This window comes from Nannospalax galili, unplaced genomic scaffold (assembly GCF_000622305.1).
Source record: "Nannospalax galili isolate Female #2095 unplaced genomic scaffold, S.galili_v1.0 scaffold1532, whole genome shotgun sequence".
NCBI lineage: Eukaryota > Metazoa > Chordata > Mammalia > Rodentia > Spalacidae > Nannospalax > Nannospalax galili.
In genome coordinates, this window is record NW_008330832.1 from 1,250,654 (window position 1) to 1,271,168 (window position 20,515).

At 45.3% G+C, this 20,515-nt stretch overlaps 1 protein-coding gene across 2 annotated transcripts in view; it reads left to right on the forward strand.

Moving 5' to 3' along the window:
• Bicd2 (BICD cargo adaptor 2) overlaps positions 1-20,515 on the forward strand; it is a 51,893-nt gene that overhangs the window by 15,727 nt on the left and 15,651 nt on the right. For both annotated transcript variants that reach the window (XM_029556035.1, XM_008852866.2), the window contains exon 2: positions 19,804-20,016. In XM_029556035.1, coding sequence (XP_029411895.1) covers positions 19,804-20,016 — 213 coding nt within the window. The remainder of the gene's footprint in view (positions 1-19,803; positions 20,017-20,515) is intronic.

Sequence of the window (20,515 nt, forward strand, 5' to 3'; positions counted from 1 at the left end):
ATTCACTGTGAGGGAGAACTGAGTCCTGCTTTAAACCTGCTTTTTTTTTTAAAATATTTTTTATTATTTTTATTTTATGTATATGAATGTTATGCCTGCATGTAAGTAAGTACACCTGTGTCGTGCAAAGCTGGTGGAGGACAGAAGAGGCTGTTGGATCCCCCTGGAACTGGAGTTATGGACAGTTTGACTCCAAGGGCTGGATGTTTCTGTAGTGGGCTCTTACCCAGAAGATTGTTAGTCCTCATTTTAGAAATACAGACCCACAGTGGTCACTCAGTGGCTGGTGCTCACTAGCTGAAAGGTCTACACCCAGCACCCATCTGCTCTGGGTCAGTGACCAGAAATTACTAGAAGTGTAGCTCGTCTCAGTCCCATGGCGTACAGGGAGTCACTTCGCACTGGTGTGTGGGGTCACTTCTCACTGATGGTGGGTGGGGAGTCACTTCCCACTGGTGGTGTGTGTTGGGAGTCAGTTCTCACTGGTGAGCCCCTGTCAACCTTGCGCCAGGCTTGGAGATGATATGCGGTATATGTCCCAGCTTCCTTTGGGTTGTCATAGTCCCTTTCCCCTCCACATATGCATTGACAGACTGCTAGTGAGGAGTTAGCCCCCTCGCCTCATGCTTGTTGCCTGTTCATCCATGTCTAAGGAGGCAGGGCCAAGCCTCAGGAAGGAGGGAAATTGGTCTTCTATGAGAAGCAGAATGAGGCCTAGGACCCCCAGGACTTGTTTTGCTTAATCTGAATTAATTGGCCCTCCTGCTAAATCCAGACCTCCCAGGATCCGGGCCACACCATAGGTGCGCCTACTCTGGGAATGGAAGTTTCCTTTTCCCTAGAGGATTCTGAGAACCAAGCAGGAATTGGCCTGGCTCTGTCACTTCTGGCTTCTAAATCTCAGACCTCTTGCTCTTTCTGTCAGACCCCCTTGGGGAAATATATGTGGAGATGTGTGTTCTCAGAGCTGGTTTTTCAGCTCTGAAAGGAGCTAGTGCCTACTGTGAGAAGCTAATGAGCAAACGATGGGGCAACTGTGAAGTGTAGCAACCTTAAGGATTATTACTCTCCTTCCTTGGGCCAGGCATCCTCCTGCTTTTCTCCTAACAGCAGTTGCCATCTTCCTTTTCCTCTCCTGGGTCTTCATCAGAGCTGGAGCAAGTCAGTGCATACGGCCTGAGTTATCCCCATACACAGCAGCCCAAGGCTGGTGGAGGCCACACGACTAGAGGTTGGGAGGGAACACTTCTAGACAAACCCTTTGAAGTTGCCTCAGGATCTGCTTCTGGCGTGTTCCAAGGATTTCACCTCTACCTACACTGTTCTGCCCACTTGTGTCTGTGCTGCCATGGGCATCCTAACAGGCCTCAGGCCTTTCTGTTGTGGGATAAGGCTAGGCAGGAGTTCCATCCCCCCAACTCTGTGCCTCCCATCCCAAGGCACAGTTCACCATGAAACTGATGGTGTTTCATAGTTATTCTATATATCTATTTATAGGGTGAGTTTGCTGCACTGTAAATGTGCAGTCTATTTTTTAGCATAGTTTTTTTGATCAGTTTCTATTCTTTTTTGACAGAGGGCCTTTCACTAATTAGCCTTAAACTTGACACCCTTCTGTTCCTGCCTCCCAAATGCTAGGATTATAGGTGCGTGCCGCCATGCCTGGCTCTGTGCTCTTATACCAGATTTTTGCTGAAGTACATTTATGGAAATTTGATCTTTCATCTTGTCTGTGATGCCATCTGTTTCATTACTAATGGGTAATTGAACTCCCCAGACCAGATTTAGACGTCAGGCAAGTCTAGGGTTTTATTAACCTTTAAACTATAATTATGTATGGTAGAATGCATAGACATTCAAGTGCATGTGTATTTTGGTACTATCACTGGTCACCTACAATTCCTCTCTCTTTTCTTGTTACTCCCGAAGACTGGGAATGGCCACAGCTCTAAGCTCTGTGCTCTAGTGTATGGTCCAGCATTTCACATACGCTGTCTTTATTGTTGGGTTATTCTTCTTTGTTCAAAAAATTGGTTATATATGTATTTACTTATTTACTTGTGTGTGCGCACATGTGCAAGCCATGGCATGTGTGTGAAGGTCAGAGGACAACTTGTGGGAGTTAGTTTTCTCTTTCCATCGTGTGGAGTTCCGGGATTACTCAGGTTGTCAGGCTTGGCAGCAAATATCCTTACCCACTGAGCCATCTCACTGACCTGGATTATTTTTATATTTTATTGAAATATAATTGATTTTCTATTTATTTTTAAGTCCTATTTGTAATAGTTTTGATAAATGTCATTTTATATTACTTCAGGGTTTTTTGTTTTGTTATTTTGAGACAGGGTCTAGTGAAACCCAGACTGGTCCTGAAGTCTTTATGTAGATGAGGATGACCTTGAATTTCTAATCTTCTTTTTCCTACCTCTCAAGTACTGGGATTATAGGCATTTCCCACCATACCTGGTTTGTTGCAGTGCTGGATATCAAACCCAGGCAGTCTACTAACTGAACTACATCCCCAGCCCCTGTACCAGTTTTGAAAATTAAAATGAGCTTTCGTCAGTGTGTAAGATAAATACAGAAACTACCCAGATCATAATTGTACAACTTGATGACTTATCACCATGAATATAGCCAGTAACAGTGAGGAGTCACATGTGGTCAGCCTCCTGGGGCTGTTCTTTTGAATGAGCTACTGATAGCACTTTCAGCATCTCCCATGAAGCCACACATTGCCTGTTTTAGGGTGTGTTCGCAACAGTATTTTGTGAGGTTGATCCCCATTGCTGAATCTGTAGGTTGTTGGCATTCTTTGCTCTGTAGGGATTGTCCTGTGGATGTACCTCACCTTCATCACCCAGTATCAGATAGACCACATTTGGGTCATTTCCAGCCCTGGGCTGTTGGAATACTTGAGTGGATGGTGGGTACCCATTTCTTCTGGGTAGAATGGCTGGGCAGTGGGTGGCAGCCCTCCAGATAACACAGCAATGTGTGGGAGCACCTATTTTCACCCTGCTCACTGCAGAGCTTTGGAATTGCTATTGGCTTAAATGTAGCCATTCTGATTGGTATGTGGCCGTAGCCCTTTACAGGCCTGTTTGTCTTCCCCAAGGACAGGTCTCATGTTTATGGCCATTGTGGCTAGGGACCACATGTTCAAACACTTGTGCTGTAGGGGGACATTTCTCATTCAAATCATAACATTGAGAATATACTTTCACACAATGAAAACTGTCAATGTCCCTCTTGGGCATCTCCCTTATTCTTGAGGGTCAAGGTGTACATCCCTTTTCCATCAGGCAGCAGTTCCAATACAGTGCCACTGAGGAAGGAGACAGCATGAGAGGAGGGGCAGCTCTGATCTCCTTGGCTTTGGCCTCCACAGCCTTCTTCCTCCCTGCAATGGGAATGTGAATTCTTAGAACTTTGAGAGAGGAATTAAATGAAACAGTATACTTTAGGAGACCTACACAGTGGTAGCTATTATTGTTACTAACAATCTGTTAATAAAATGACAAGAGACCTCATGCCAACTATGATGATTGTTGTCAAAAGACAGTAAGTGCTGGCATGTATGTGGACAAACACCCCTTCTCTGCTGGCAGAGTGTAAAGTGGGGTAGCCACCGTGGAAACAGTTTGGTTCCTCATAAACATAGCTGTGGAGCTACAGAATGCCTGACAGAACAGCTTAGGGGAGGAGAGATTTATTTTGGTTCATGGTTCAGCTGGTGGCTTTGTCCATCATAGCAGGGGCTTGCAGCACTGCTTCTCACATCTCAGTAGATCAGGAGGCAGAGATCTTGGGCTGGAAGCAGTGCTGGTTATAACCTCAAGTCCTGTCCCCAGCAATCTACTTCTTCCAGCTAGGCCCTGCCTCCTAACAGTTCCACAGCCTCCCACAATATCACCATCATCTGGGACCATGTGTTCGAATACATTGGTCTGTGTGTATGGGGAGGGGGGCATTTCACATTTAAATCATATACCCAAGAAAATTGTTCCAGAGCAGCCTGGGCTACATAGAGAGACCCTGTCTGAAAAAATTGTTTTATAATATTTATGTGTTATTTTTATTTTGTGTGTTTGTAATGTATTGCCTGCATGTAGGAAGGTGTACCTGTGTCACGCAGTGCCCACAGAGGTCAGAAGAGGGTGTTGAATCTCCTGGAACTCTAGTTACAGATGGTTGTTAGCTGCCATATATGGGTGCTGGGAATCGAACCCAGGTCCTCTGCAAGGTAAACCAGTGCTCTTAACTGCTGAGCCATCTCTCCAGCCCCTCAAAATATTTTTTTAAAAAACAAACCCCTAAAAAACAGCAGACATCCCACAAAAACTTTTAAATTAATGATTATAGTAGTTATTCATAATAGCCCCAAAGGAAAAATGTAATGGAAACAGGGTTTCTTTGAAGGGGTGTTAGTGCGGAGTTAATGGTAGTTGTTACACAACTCTAAATGTACCAAAATCCACTGGATTTACCATCAATTAATTTAAAAGGTGGGCATTCATAGATGGGTTATGTCTTTAAATTTGGGTGGTGGGCTGGAGATTAGGAATGTGGCTCAGTTGGTAGAGTGCTTGCCTAGGATGCATGAAGCCCAGGGTTCCATCCTCTGTATGACATAAACCAGGCTTGATGTGTAAGCCAATGATGTGTAAGGAATCTACAGTGGGAGGTGGAATAAAAAGGATCAGCAGTTCAAATACTCACCTACATAGTGAGTTTGAGGCCAGCCTGGGATATGAGACCCTGTCTCAATAAAATAAAAATGTTTTGATGGAAATAAGGGTAAATTTTATTTATTTAATTTTTTTGGTCTTTTTGAGACAAGGTCTCTCTGTAGCCCCAGCTGTTCTGGAACTATGTAGACCAGGCTGGCCTTGAACTCACAGAGATCCGTCTGCCTCTGCCTCCCAAGTGCTGGAATTAAAGGTGTGTGCCACCACGCCCGGCTAGGGTAAAGTTTTTTTGCTTGCTCCATCTTCTGGATAAATTTGCCTGTAGTCTGAAGCAGTCACCACAGGATCCAGCAGAGCCTCCTTCCATTTTTAGCCATGGTGCCCACATGGAAGGAACTTTGTATGGTAGTGAGAGATAATCTTTCTTTACTAATTGTCCTAGTTGCATTCTGTTTGCTGTGACCAAAACCAGTTTGGAGAGGAAAGGGGTTATTTCAGTTTGCACTTCTAGGTAACAGTTCATCCATCCCTGAGGGAAGCCAGAGCAGGAACTTAAGCAGAGACTATGGAGGAATGACACTTACTGGCTTGCTTCCCTTGCCTCAGTTACCTTTCTTATACAGCCCAGGTCTACCTGCCCAGGGATGCACCACCCGCAGTGGGCTGGGTCCTCCTACTTCAGTTACCAATTAAGAAAATGCCTCACAGACATGGCCAAAGGCCAGTCTGATGGAGGAAATTCCTCAGCTGAGGCGCCCTCTTCCTAGGTGTCTCTAGTTTGTGTTAAGTTGACAAAAACTAACCAGAACTCTGTTTAGCCTTTCTTGTTACTACATTTATAATTTTCAATGAATAAATACCATTTTTCTACTGAAATTAATAGTTGTGGTTTATGTGTTTTGAAGTAAAAATTAAGAGTGTATTGCTTTTTTAAAAAATTATATATTCCTAGTATAGCATTCTACTTTAAGGAGTCTACTTTCTTTATTGATTGGTTTTATTTTTTTGAGACAGGGTTTCCCTGTAGCCCCAGCTGGCTTGGAAATCGCTATGTAGACCAGGCTGGCCCCAGTCTTATAGAGATCTGCTTGCCTCAGCTCAGATTAAAGGTGTGTGCCACTATGCCCAGTTCAGGAGATCCTTTTTAAATAATGCCTTAAAAAAATATTAGTTTGTTTGGGGCCTAGAGAGATGACTCAGTAGTTAAGAACAGTGGCTGCTTTTGCAGAAGACCGGGCTTTGAATCCCAACACCCACATGGTGGCTAACAACCATTAATAACTCCAGCTCCAGGGTGTGCTAGTTTGCTTCTTCATTGCTGTGACAAAACACTCTGACCACTACCAACTTAGGGAGGAAAGGGTTTATTTATCTTACATCTCCTGGGTCACAGTTCATCAGGGAACCCAAGGTAGGAACTCAGGGCAGAAACCTGGAGGCAGGATCTGGAGCACAGACCATGGAGGAACACTGCTTACTGGCTTGCTCCCCTGGCCCCTGCTCAGCCTGCTTTCTTACGCAACATAGGCCCACCAGCCCAGGGGTGGCACCACCCACAGTGGGCTGGGCCCTCCCACATCGCTCAACAATCAAGAAGGTGCCCCATGGACATGGCTACAGGTCATTCCAATGAAGGCAATTCCCCAATTGAGGCTCCCTCAACCCAGGTGTGTCAAGTTGACACTAACGCTATCCAGCATACAGAGGGATCTGATGCCCTCTCTGTCCTCTGTGAGCACTGCACAACATGGGTGCACTTCAGGCTTAACACTCATACTACATAAAAATAAAATAAATTAAAAAATTTTGTCTTTAAAAATTATGAGTGTGGTGCAGTCAATTGTTGGACTACTCAGACTCTATCCTGTAAGCTAATCTAATAAATCCATATATACATTTTATCGGTTCTGTTTCTATAGTGAACCCTGACTGATATAGTACCAGTGGTTCTAGAGAAACAGAAAAAAAAAATTAGTTTGTCTGTGACAGTCTTCTAACACTGTGATTTACTTATGCTTGCTGGCCTGTCTATAGCAAATGCTGAATACACATTTTAATTGGCTTATCCCAGATTTGAGTTCTGGGTATGGTCTTTTGATGACATTGAATAATTCAAATGTTGGTTCTGCTTGGTTTTTGGTGTGTTTTTGCCTTTGTGTTCAGCGTGGACTCTGTTCCTGCCATTTGGAAGGGAAAATCTGTTTGAGATCCTGTCAGTGTCCCTGTTACGTGGATGAGGTAGTGGACAGGGACTGGCCTGGTCTTGGCTCAGCTCTCCCATGGGAGGAGCCTGTCACTGCTCATCTTGCCCAAGGAAGTGAGATAGAGCCATCATGGCTGGCTCAGTTCCTAGATGGTTGTGGGGGACTTTGCAGTCTGTTCTGTTCCCTGGATAAACTGATAAAGGAGCCTCAATAGTCATTACTGGTTTAAAAGGGCGTACATAGTTGCATTTTGTTTCTCTTTTTCTGTTTTCTCATGTCACTTCTTTTTTGTGAGACTTTTGTCTTGTTACTTTGTTCAGGTTGTTCAAGCCTTTCTTTCTCTATCGTTAATGTTTATTTTTAGTGGAGTGTCCTTCCCTAGCATGTCCTGCTTGGCAACCATCCCTAAGTTTTGATAAGATGTTTCTATTTTTTGTTGACTTAGTTTCCTGTTGTTTGTTCTTGTATGTCCTTCCTGATACAGACATGATTTAAGAAACTTCTTTTTTCAATTTTCATGTGTTTGAGCATGTGCAAACATAGTTTTCTGTTGTGCTTATATTTCAGAACAGTTTTAGATTTATAATAAACTGATGAAATGTTGTATTTTGTTCTCAGAACCGCATATATACAAATGCAGTTTCTTCCTTTTTTAGATCACTCGGAATTGTCCAAATCTCCATCTGTGGCATCTCCTGCTATTATTTCCTTACAAATAGATCTTTCCTGGGAAGAAATCTTTTGGGTCTTAGGTCCTGTCATTGAGGAGGTCCCCAGTTTCTCCCTCTGTTACTTGAGAATTTCACATATCGTATACCAGCCTTCTAGTCATCATAGGTTTAATCAACCTTTGCTTTTGAATTTAATCTCTTAATACTATAAATATTTTATCTCCTGATAGTTTTGAGCTTGTAGTTATATCAGCTTAATAGTCCTGAGCCCCATCTTGAATTTAATAAGATTTGATGCCATTTGGAGCCTCCCAGAATGGAGCAAGGCCTGAGCCCCATCTTGAATTTAATAAGATTTGATGCCACATGGAGCTCCCAGAATGGAGCAAGGCTTACAGACCCCTGTGAATGTGAATGGCGCCTTCCACAGCCCTCCATCCTTCCTACCAGGCACCTCGGTTCCAGGCCTTAAAGACACAGGATATCCCTTTGACCCCATCAAGTGTAGAAGCCCAGCGCTTTGGATATTTGAATGAGGAGGGGGTGGTGTGTGTATTTGAATCCTTCAATCAGTTTCTTTTGAACATTTGGGTCCTGGGAAGCCTGACACTGTATCTCTGAACCACTGGTGCCCACCAGAGGTCAGGCATGCAGTAAGTGCTATTAAGTGATATCGGTAAAGGTTGATGTGCTAGGCCTTGGGCATTTTCACCAAGCCTAGATAGAAAGATCGGTGCTATGCTGGTGATGTTGAGAGGTTTTCTCTCTTCCTCTGCTTCCCTAGCCCTCAGGAACCCAGCATCATCTCTACTTCAGCAGGTGGTAGGAGGGCCCTGCCCTGTAGGCATGCCATGGGGGGCAGCTGGTACAGCTTAGGGATTCCTGGGATTCCAGGCCCAGCCTGATGCAGGCGTGGTGGGCCTTCAGAAACAAGTGTAGAACCCAGGGTCTGTGGGTGGGTGGTGCTGGATGAGCCCAGACAAAGGAGTGGAAGATCCTGGCTTTGTTGTGGAATCTGCTTCCTGGAACAAGCTTTACCTCATTAGAGTGCAGAGGCTGGCTGGCTCCCCTGGCTTGGCAAGTATTGTTTGTGCCTGCTGCATCAGATGACCAAACTGGTTTTAGGAAGAAAGAATTCCTGGGGACAACCCTGCCTAGAGGGCCTCTTCCCTGCCCTTTTGGCACAGGTCTTCTCCAGGCCCCTGTGGACAGTATGTATGGTTGGAGGGCTTGTGCTCAGTTCTGATCATATCTGTTCCCAAGCGCTCCATGCATTTGTCCAGAGACTGAAGGACAACCTGTACCACTGGGACAAACTGCTAGCTTTCACTGTGAGGTGTCTATATTACTCTCTGGAGTGGTCATGGGTGGGGTTTCCTGGTTAGTAAGGAAATATTCAGTAGACATTGTCAGGAACCAAGCTTCCCCTCTGGCTCACTCAGAGCAGGGACATCTCTCAGGTGACTACAGACCATAAGAACATGCAGGAACTCTGGCATATGGTCTTGTGTGATCAGTAGGAACTGGTCAACTGTGCGACACAGTGGAAAGGGGCAGGCATTGATCTTAAAGCCTTCATACTTTTAATTAGTAAGCTGGTTATGGTAGCCCTCACTTGGAATTCTCTTGAAACAAGGCTGGACTTCCATATACCTGGTTTTGGGAGCTTGGCCTTGTAGCCCAGTTTGCAGGCAGGCTCAGCAAGGGGTGCTTACTCTGAATCATGGCTGACCAAGTGGCACAGGAAGTGGGCCCAGGCTAAGTGTATATATATATATGCTCACTCTCTGGCTCTGTAGCTAGAAAATGCTCAGGGAAGTGGTGCCTCCTGCTCAGTTGGCCAGTAGGCAAGACTGGGGGTCTGGTTTGTATGACTAAGGAGGAAGGGGTGAGGATTCTTGTTTGGTCAGAGACCTTGATATAGGGATCCAGGTCTTCTAGCCCCACATTGTCCTACCTCCTGCTTTGCCCTCACTTTTCCCTCTACCCGGGATACTTCTCCACCTTCCCAAAGCTCTGTGTCTGTTTCCCACTCTCTTCCAAGCACAGGTTCAGGAATGGAGCCTGTCAGTGTGAAGTTAGGTTTTCTATAACAAAGCATCAGAAGGAATACTTGAGAGTTGGTTTTGCCTGCGTGCAACAGTAGGGAACTTTGTAGCTGCCCTGGTCATGGGAAGATGCTAGACTGCTGCATAGACTGAGGCTCAGCAAACCATTGCCCTGGCAACAGCTTATTGTTGCAATAAAATTTTATTGGAACTAGACCATTGGATGGCCTGCTATGTACTGAAATCAAACTGTAGGCAGCATCTTGGGGTTAGAGCCTCAGAGATCCTGCTTTTAAACCATAAGAAGTACTTGTCAGGCCTCATTTCTTCTGATGCTGGCTCTCAGCCTCTGTTCCTTGTTTTGGGGGTATCTGCTATGGGATGGGACTCATTCTGGGACCTCTTGGCCTATAATGTGCTGCCCTCCTTCTGGGAGGGCAAGGGAGCACTCAACACGTTGATACTGGTCTAGGCATGAGTCCCTTGCCTTATCTTGAGTCAGGCATATGCTGGCTCTGGAAGAGTGGCTCCCTTTGGGCCACCAGGAAAGGCAAAAGAGAACAGAGAATGACCCCCTGAACTCAACGTTTGAAGCCTCCTGGGGTTGGGGATGAGAAACTGCTTAAGCTCTGGTGAAGGAACTGACTAAATCTCACAGCAGTGAGTTCAGGTGGGAGGCATTATTAACTCAGGTATAAGTTCAGACTGACTTATTAATGCAGGTTATAGATGAGGAAACTGAAGCTCACTGTGGTTGGTACTTACCATGGTCCCCCATCTATACTATTGCAGCATGTTTCAGAGGTGGACCAGCTGAGTAGCATGTGACATTAGCTATCCTCATGAATGGGGTGATGGTCACAGGTGGGGTCATATGCTCCCATATGTACCCAGGACCTGCCCTACCCTGCCATGCTGTCTGGCTCGTAGGAGTGGAGGGATGGAGACAGAGGGCTCATCTCTTGGATGTGACCTCAAGGCCCTATCAGGCCCCACCCTAGTGCTATACCATCCCACAGTGCAGCCAGATCATGTACACTTGGCAAGGCACTGAGCTCTGTTGTGCCTCAGTTTTTGCATACCAAGTGGGTGTATATGTAGCCCCCATACATACCCATGACACAATAGAACAGTTTAATGCTCTTTTCATAGACCCCCACCTGTCCAGAACCCCCCCCCCCAGGGTCTAGTTTCAACTCTTGTTTCTACCCAAGTTCTCTCATGCTCATACCCTCACTTCCCCCATGTCATTGTTCATGCTATTTCCTCACCTGAAGCCATTCTTTTCATAATGCCTGGGTTTGAATTCTGCTCCTTAGAGCCACTGTGATTCTTCCTCCTGCTTGGAACGTCTTCCCATCTCAGCCCCATTTGACAGGACTAGCTCGAGTACCATGTTCACATCCCTAAGAATGATCCTGTGCCTGTAGTCTTGTCTGGCTTAGCTCCTTGTAGGCACAGATGATTGCACCACAGCCACATGGGTGTGGCTGACCTTGAAGCCAGCATCCAGGGGCTGATTGTTGGCCAGAAGCAAACATGGGCTGTGTTCCCTCTTGATGGCGCCTGGCTGGCCATGACCTCATGCTTCAGCTCTCCCAGCCCTGTTGGGTCTTGCTGAGCCTGGGCAACTTCAGAACAGCAGGCAGGGTGTGGACCAGGGGGCTGGGTCAGGAGCAACATCTGCCTGTGCAGCCTCTAGGACACAACCACCAGACCATTGCCTGCTTCTCCCAGCACTGATGAGCATCAGTCATCATCCTGTGATTCAGAATTGGAGGAGCTTAGGTCTTCTACCTCCCTGTCCTCTTTCTTCCCTGAAGCAGCTGGGAAAATTTGTGGTCAGGGACAGGTCAGAGGCTACATCTGGGGTCCTGGGGCTGGATCCTGACAGCAGAGTGTTGGACAGAGTGGCTCCTGCCTTCCAGAATACCACCTGGGAAGTTGGAAGGGTGAGGCAGAGACACCCCCTATCTCCCAGTCAGACAGAAATTCCCCACCTTGGAACACTTCCTCAAAAGGGAGGAAAACCCCACCAATGTAATGGTGGGATGGAGTGACACCAGGCATCCTGAGCAAGGCAGGCTTTCAGATGGACTTGAAAGGTTGCATAGAACTGGATACAGTGGGGTTTGAAGGTGTTTTAATCAGAAGAAATGTGACCAGGCTGCCACCCCTACCTCTCTGACCCAAAGCCTCCTGACCTGTAAACTGGAGAAGATGGCCACAGATACAGGTTCTGCCTTGTAGGTTCACACTGTCCAGGCAAGAGTACAGTGCTTCAGAAACCTGCTTTATTTCCTTAGGCTGCTTCAGTGAGGCTCCCTAGACATGCCGTGAACTGCATTTATTACATTGTTCAATGTAAGTTTTCATGTAGGCATTTGCTCATTAGACCATCAGCAAAACAAAGGTAATGAACATGTCCCTCACATCCCATCTTTGCTCATCCCTCTCTTAACCCACCTCCAGAGGCCCATAGTATAAATTAGTTTGCATTTCCAAAGCTTTCTATGAAGGTTATTGAACAGTCCACTGTTTTCATCTGATTCCACTAAGGTAATTTTGAGGTATATCTATGTTAATGTATCAATAATTCCTTTTTATTGTGAATAGTTCTTCATTACATCAATGTACCATACTCTAAATTTTTTAAATGTATTACTGTGTGAATATGTGTGTGTGTTTGCATATGCATACCTGTCATAACATATGTGTGGAAGTCAGAGGAGAACTTTGTGTGGTTGGGTCTTTCCTATCTTTACATGGGTTCTGGGGATTGAACTCAGGTTGACAGACTTGAGCAGAAAACACATTTATCTGTAGACCCCATACTATTTTTTCCCCAATCTTTTTCCTATTAATGGAGAACTGGGATTACAGATGCATGCAGTACTTTGTCTAGTCCTTATGTGAGTTCTGGGAATTTGAACTCAGGTCCTCACACTTGCATGTCCACTGCTTTACCCACTGAGCCATCTCTTCAGCTCCTTTATGTTTTTTTAAATTTGGTGGCTGGAGAGATGGCTCAGCAGTAAAGAACACTGGTTGTTCTTGCAGAAGACCTGGGTTTGAATCTCAGCACCCACTTGGCAGCTAACAACCGTCCATAGCTCCAGTCTCAGGGATCTGACAGCCTCTTCTGACCTCTGCGGGCATTGCACGGCACAGGTGCACTTACCTACATTCAGGCAATACACATATACACATAAAATGAAAATAAAAAAAAATTTTTAATTATTTTTTTCCCCCAAGATGGGTCTTGCTGTGTCACTCAGGCTGTTCTCAAAGTCCTGGACTCAGGTGGTCTTGATTCAGCCTCCTGAGTAGCTGGGATTACACATGTTCATGATCGCTGTCAGCTCTGAAGTAAGTCCTTTTTGTTTATAATGCGGGTGTTTGTTTATTTGTGCACCATTTGCTAAAGGGTTATCTCTCTCCCATAAAGCTACTTTTATCAAATCAGGGTCATTCATACTCGTGGGTCTATTCCGTTGATCTGTTTTGCTCTTTATGTTAATACTGTTCCTTTGCACAATTTACAACTTAAAAATTTTTTTATGTGTATGAGTGTTTTGCCTGCATGTATGTATGTGTACCCTATACATGCAGTGCCCATTGGGGCTAGAAAAGAACATCAGATCCCTCTGGAACTGGAGTTAAGGATGGTTGTTAGCTGCCATGTGAGTGCTGGGAACTGAATCCAGATCCTCTACAAGAGCAACCAGTGCTTCTAAGTGCTGAGCCACCTTTCCAACTTCAGTAGTGTGCCTTTGAACTAGAGAAGCAGGTGGAGTTAGTCTGTTTTTTCAGTCATTTATAAATGTCTGTTTTAGATCCTTTGAATTTCTATATGAATTTTAGAGTGAGCTGTTCAATTTTTACCAAAAAAACTGCTGGGAATTTGACATTTTGATGAATTCATAGATAATAAATAAAGAGCTGATACCTTAACAGTATTGAGTTATTAGGTCCATGAACAAGGGGTAACTCTTCATTTATTTAGTTCTTTAATTTCAACAATATTTTGTGTTTTTGTTTAACAGCATATAGATCTTGGGAATCTGGTTTAATTTAAGCATTAAGTTTTAAATATTTTTATAATTTTATTTATTGTGCATGTATGTGTGCATATGCATGTTTACCATGGCGCATATGTGGAACTCAGGGAACAGTTTACTGAAGTCGGTTCTTTCCACTTTTGGGTCCCAGGGATTGAACTCAACTTGTTAGACTGGGCATCAAATAAATGCCTTTATTCATTGAGCTGTCTCACTGGCTGCATTTACTCTTTATTTTTAGGTGGCATTTAAAACACATTTTTCTGAAGTAAACTCTGCATATTGATCTTAAATCTTATACCTTAGCTCTCATTTGCTTTTTGGTATGTTGCTTTGGATTGTCTATATAGATCATCATGTAATGAATGCATGAATAAAGACATTTCACTGCTTCTTTTTGAATCTTTTTTAATTCATTGCACTGCAGGCTGGAAATTCAAATAGTGTTGAGTAGAAGAAGTGAGATTCAATTTTTACCACTAAGTAATGCAAGCTGTAAAGGCGGGGGGCGGGGGGGCAGGGGATTTCTTGCTGTGTTGGAACCCAGGGCCTCCTTACTGCTGAGCTGCACTCCACACTAGTCGTGTTTTAAATGAAAGACATCTTTTATCAGTTTGAAGAAGTTCCTTTCTAGTTGCTAGAAGTATTTATCAGAGCAAGATGCTGAATTCTGTCAGATATTCGTACTGCATCTTTTGATATATCTGTATAGATAGAGGTATATCGATATCTATGTATTATATATATTAGGATTTGCAAAATATTGAATAGCATTTATTCCCCCCACCAGTGTTAATTTAACCGTGCATTCTTTGAGTAAGTCCCACTTTATCATGAGGCCTTATCCTTTTCCTCATTCCTTCTAAAAATTTGTGTAGAATTATTTCTTCCTTCCTTAAATGTTTGGGAATGTTTACTGATGATGCCATCTAGAACCAGAGTGTTCTTATGTGTATGAGTGTGTTCTAGTTTGCCTTCAGCTGCTGTGACAAAACACTCTGACCAATACCAACTTGAGAAAAAAAGGGTTTATTTTATCTTAACATCTCCCAGGTTCACACTGAGGGAGCCCAAGGTAGGAATGCAGGGCAGGAACCTGGAGGCAGGAGCTGAAGCATAGGCCTTGGAGGAACGCTGCTTATTGGCTTGGGCCCCTGGCCCATGGTCAGCCTGCTTTCTTTCTTTTTTTTTTTTTTTTTTTAATTTTTTTGGTCTTTTTGAGACAGGGTCTCTTTGTAGCCCTAGCTGTCCTGGAACTCACTATGTAGACCAGGCTGGCCTTGAACTCACAGAGATCCACCTGCCTCTGCTTAGCCTGCTTTCTTACACAATACAGAACCTCCCCAGGGGTGCTACCACCCACAGTGGGCTGGGCCCTCATGTATCACTCAACAATCAAGAAAATATCCCACAGACATGGCCACAGACCAGTCCAACAGAGGCAATTCCCCAGTTGAGGCTTTCTATACCCAGGTATGTCAAGTTGACAACCAAAGGTAAGTGCACCTGTGTCATGCAATACCCAAGGAAGGCAGAAAGGGTGTCGGATCCCCTGGAACTGGCTTTATGGACAGTTGTTAGCTGCCATATCAGTGCTGGGATTTGAATCCAGGTCTTTTGCAAGAACAGCCAGTGCTCTTAACTGATGAGCCATCTCTCCAGACCCTTGTCAGAAGGTTTTAAACTACATGTTTAATTGCTTTAACAGACCCAAGATACTCAAGTTACCTGTTCCTGTTTAAGTGGGTTTGGGTGACTTGTGTCTTTCAGAGAAATGTTCTTAATATCTATAGAACCTACAGTGCTACCATCTCTTACTCCTGAAAAATGGTAGTTTGTCTTCGCCTCTCCCACTCTGCTGATTTGGGCTAGACAATTTGTTAATTTGATAGATCTTTTTGAAGATCTTGCTTCTGAGATTAAATTTTCTGTTTTACTGATTTTTTTGCTGTGAGAATGTGTTCTTTTATTTTTTCCCCCTGAATTTTATTTATTTTTTCTAGTTTTTGTTTGTTTTGCTTTTAACTTTAAAAAAAAAAAAAAAACCAATGCTAAGGACCAAGGCTGGAGCCCTGTGTATGTGAGGCTGGTGCTCCGCTGAACTGTGCTCCTGTCTTAGCGTTTTATTATGGAAAGTCATACAGAGCATACATTATAAGTGTGAATTCTCAGATTGGGTGCGGTGGCTCACACTTGTAACCACAGCACTCAGAGAAGGCTGAGGAGGAGGATCAAAAGTTCAAGGCTAGTTATGGTGAGACCCTGTCTCAGAAAAGCATCAAACAAAAACAAAACCAGAGGAACATAGCCTTGTAAGGAGCATCCAGATGAAAGATCAAGTCCTAGACTTCCTCCTAGAGTATCCCCAGGGTACTTACTCTCCCAGTATCCTCCCTGTACCTGGAGTCCCCACTACCTTGACCTGACAGCATAACTTTTACTTAAAACTTTAAACATAAATAGAATCTGCTGGGTGTGTGGCGCACACGCCTTTAACCCTACCACTGGGGAGGCAGAGGCAGGTGGATCTCTGAGTTCAAGGCTAGCCTGGTCTACATAGTGAGTTCAGGCCAGCTGGTGCTCCAGAGAGACCCTGTCTCAAAAAGACAAATAAAAAAGTAAATAGACTCACATGTTGTGCCTTCTTATTTCTGGTGTCTTTTGCATGATATGTGAGGTTTATCTCTGTTGTTTGTATAACAATAGTTTGGGAGTTGGAGCAGTTAAGAGCACTTGCTGCTCTTGCAGAGGACCAGGTTTGGTTCCCAGGACCCACATTGGTCAGCCTACAATTGCCTGCAGCTCTAGTTCCAGGGGAGGTACCCTCTTTTGGCCCCTGCAGGCATCTGCATACGCATGGTGTTTATACATACACTGAGGCATACACACATACACATAAAATAAAATGTTTTAGTTTATTTGTTTGAGACAGGATCTCCCTGTAGCCTCACCTTGTGTAGAACTTGTAATGTGGACCAGGATGGCCTCCATCTCATAGAGATTCACCTGCCTCTGCCTCTCAAGTGCTGGGATTAAAGGCATGTGCCACTACATCCACCTTTTTTTATTTATTTTTATTTTTTAAAAATTGCATATATTTATGTGGGCCTGCACATGCGTGGCATAGCATGTATATGGAGGTCAGAAGACATCTTGGGGAGTCAGTTCTTTCTTTTGACTATGTGAGTCCTAAGGATAGGTCTTCAGGCTTGTTCACAGGCACCTTTGCTGGCTGAGCCATCTTGCCAGCCCTCAGACTTGGAAAATTTTCAGCCATTTTTCTTGAAATACTTTTTCTGGCCTCCTTCTTCCTGTCCTGTAGGGACTCCTGTTACCTACGGATTAGGCTCCTTGAAATTGTTCTATACTTCATGGTTATTTGTCTGGTTTGTTAGGTTTTGTTTTAGTTATTTTTATGTTTTGTTTGAGGGTGTTTGCTGCTTTTCAGAAACAACTCATCTTTTCTGATACCTGCTTTTCATCTCTAGAAGTTCCACTTGGGTCTGTTGTATCTTCTGTGTCTGCTTAGTGCCTTCTGTCTTTCCTGTGCTCATGATTTGAGGGCTTTGGCCCTGGTACTTGTTAGCCTCCTTGCCCTCTGCTGCCACCCCGCTTTCCTCCTCACGGGGTTCACTGTGGTGCTCACCTGTTGGCAGATGGATATCTTTATTCTCTCACTTGTGTTCTCAACTTTGTTCTGGGAGGTAGTGACTTGGAAATGGCTTAATCCTTTCATAGTCTGCCTTTCCACTTTGCTCTGTTATGCCAGAGCAGCATGTAATACAGACTGATTCTGCCAGGTCCTAGATGTGTTCTCTCTGGCACCTGCAATTCAGGCTCCCTCTGGCTGGTGGGAGCAGGCCTGTTTACAGACTGTGCTAGTGGGAGGGATTATTCCCTCTGTCCTGTATGGTCTTTTCCTGTGGCGTCCTCAGCCTTAATGGTGACTGTCCTTACTGAAGACTCACCCCTTGTCCTCAACCCTAACTGCTTTTACTACCCTGTTGGTAGTCTTCCTCCTCCACTGACCCTGCCACCCACCACGGTCCTCCCTTCTCTGCTGTGCCCCAAAGCTCCTCCTGAGGTATGGACGCCCCTCACCCTGTCACTTACCTGGTACTACAGACTTGAAAACTGTTGCTTATTATTGTGTCATATTAAAAAATATTTTTGCATTTATTTATTGTGTGTATGTGTGTAAGTGTACACCTGCTTGGGTGTGTATGTACCATGGCACATATGTGGAGATCAGAGGACAACTTTTGAGAGTCAGTTCTTCTAGTGGGTCCTGGGCATGGTTCTCAGGTCATTAGAGCCATCTCGCCAACTGTATTCCATCATATTCTTCCTGTATTATCCCATTTTTAGTCTGTCCTTATGACTATATCCTCAGCTGGAAGTGGGTGTCTGCATCACAGTGAGTTGGAAAAACTGCCCAGGGTTGCTCCTGTGCCCCAGGCTGGGAGCTTGGGTGGAGGAGAAGAGACGGGGCCCAGGTTGGCAGGTCTGGGCCTGAACATTGTGTCACAGTGCTTAGCTATCACCCTTCTGGGAAACCTGAGATGTCCATGTCCCAACTCCCAAGTTGATGGGTGTGTCCTGAGTAGCTGCAGGTGCTGGGCATCTCAGGCTGGTCCAAGAGCCTGGGTTGGGGCTAGCTCAGAGTCTGTCTTCCCTTCATACATCTAATGGTAGACAGCCAGCATGCTGTGTAGGTGAAGCAATTTGTGACTTGGTCTTTCCCTGGGTTCAGGATGAAGGCAAACCAGAAATCACAAAGTTGAGCTGCCTTGATTTGATGCAGAGTGGATGCTGTGCCAGGGAACTGAGGGCATATAAGCAAAACCTGGCCACCTTGGGAGGGAGCCTGGGTGACTTGGATATTTATAGATTTACTACAGGAGTGTTACACTGTGAGCCCCAGGTCCCCCCTCTGCCCCCCACTCCCAATACCAGCCCTGATTCTGTGTTGTCCTCTAGTCCATTGTGGGGTCTCCCCACAGTACCATGTGGTATAGTACACGCCTTAGAACAGACCTTACTCTATTCAACCTGTTCCCTGTCAGGAAGGAAATGAATTCCTCTGTTTTCATGTGTTTATATTGGAAAATGCCCAGCTTAGAGATGTCCTTGTTCAACATTGCTTTGTACATTTTGCTCATTTTTTTTTCTTGGACCAAATCTCTAGACTTGTGTAGTAGAAAATGAGGGAAAATATTCCCTATTCTGTCTTTAAACTGATAAAAATAATCATTTTCTTGTTCTTCAGTGGCTCTTCTCTTAATCTCATTTCTTGCCATAAGTCCTACAAAGAGTCAGGGAGAGAAGGAGCAGAGAAGGCCCTGCAGACATGGTCCTTCATAGGGGCACATGATGGAGCCAGGTTAGCCAGGGCCCCAGGGCATGGGTGCAGCGTAGCTGCTGACTTCAGTGTGTGGTAGTCCTGACATCTTGGGCAAGGCCAGCTCTCTGCTGGCTACTCTCACTTGAAGGATCTTCTTCCTGCGTCCCATGCCTGGCACCCTTGCTCCTTACCCAGTCTGGAACATGCAGTTACATGCATTCTCTGGGTCTCTACACCCCAAGATAGACTCTCTGGCTGATTGTTACTATGCCTCTGTCCCTGGGGCCAGGGCCTCTTCTTGACTGCCCACAGCCCATGTTTGCCCCAGAACAAATAAAGGATGGTTTGGCATCAAGCAACTCACGCCTTGTGTGTGGGTGGTAGCATACCTCCCTGAGCCCCAATTATCTGGACTGCATCCTGGGTGTGCTACTCTGGGATGGTTCCCCATCAGCTTATCCAGGCTCACAGTATAGACCCCCCCCCCCCCATTTCCTGGTGCTCGGGAACTTCCCTGACGGTGCAGAGGGAGTTCCTGCCTCACATGTGTTTTGTGGCACTGTGTCATCCATGTTCCTTCCCGCCACTATACACAGTGCTTCGAAGACCTGGTTTGGTTTTACTATAATGAAGCATGCTCCTGCACCTCAGTATATTTATAGTACGTGCAGAATACAGAACTGCTTCCCAGACCAAGAGCCCTTGAGTTTCTTGTTGTCTTGGGTCTTCATTGCGCCATGGCCCCAGGACACCTGTCTCATGACTATCTTGTCTCTCTATGCAGGCGTTTGGCCAGGCACACACAAACCACAAGAAGGTGGCTGCTGATGGTGAGAGCCGGGAGGAAAGCCTGATCCAGGAGTCAGCCTCCAAGGAGCAGTACTATGTGCGGAAGGTGCTAGAGCTGCAGACAGAGCTGAAGCAGCTGCGCAATGTCCTCACCAACACTCAGTCTGAAAACGAGCGCCTCACATCGGTGGCCCAGGAGTTGAAGGAGGTAAGTGGGTGGGGGTGGTATCTATCACTGGTGTTGTGAGTCCCCCGAGCAGGTCAACACCAGGGTGATGATCAGCTCTTTGTGGAGTTCAGGTCTGGGGCTCACAGGATGCTCCTAACACTGGTAGATTCCACCTGAAGAATGTTTTTGTCACTCAGGGGTTGGCCATGCCTGGCCTGGATGATAAGGCCACACCATGAGCAGGAAGGCTGACAGGGTCCTGCAGCCTCTGTCATGGGCCTGAATGATCCATGGTCCAACTTGTGATTTTGGTGGCTGCAGGGACAAAATGGGCCAAAGACCAAAAAGAGGCCAGTGCTCTCTGAGGAAGGCTGGGGAACCCATCACTATGGTGAGAGTAAGTTGGGTAGCAAGTACAACAAGCAGATCCAGAAGTTTTCATGTGAGCTTTGGCCCTAACTTAGACTAGGGACCTGGTCAAGGCCATGTCTTCAGTCTCTGAACCCATTTATAGAGGACAACCTGTGCTCTTCATCAC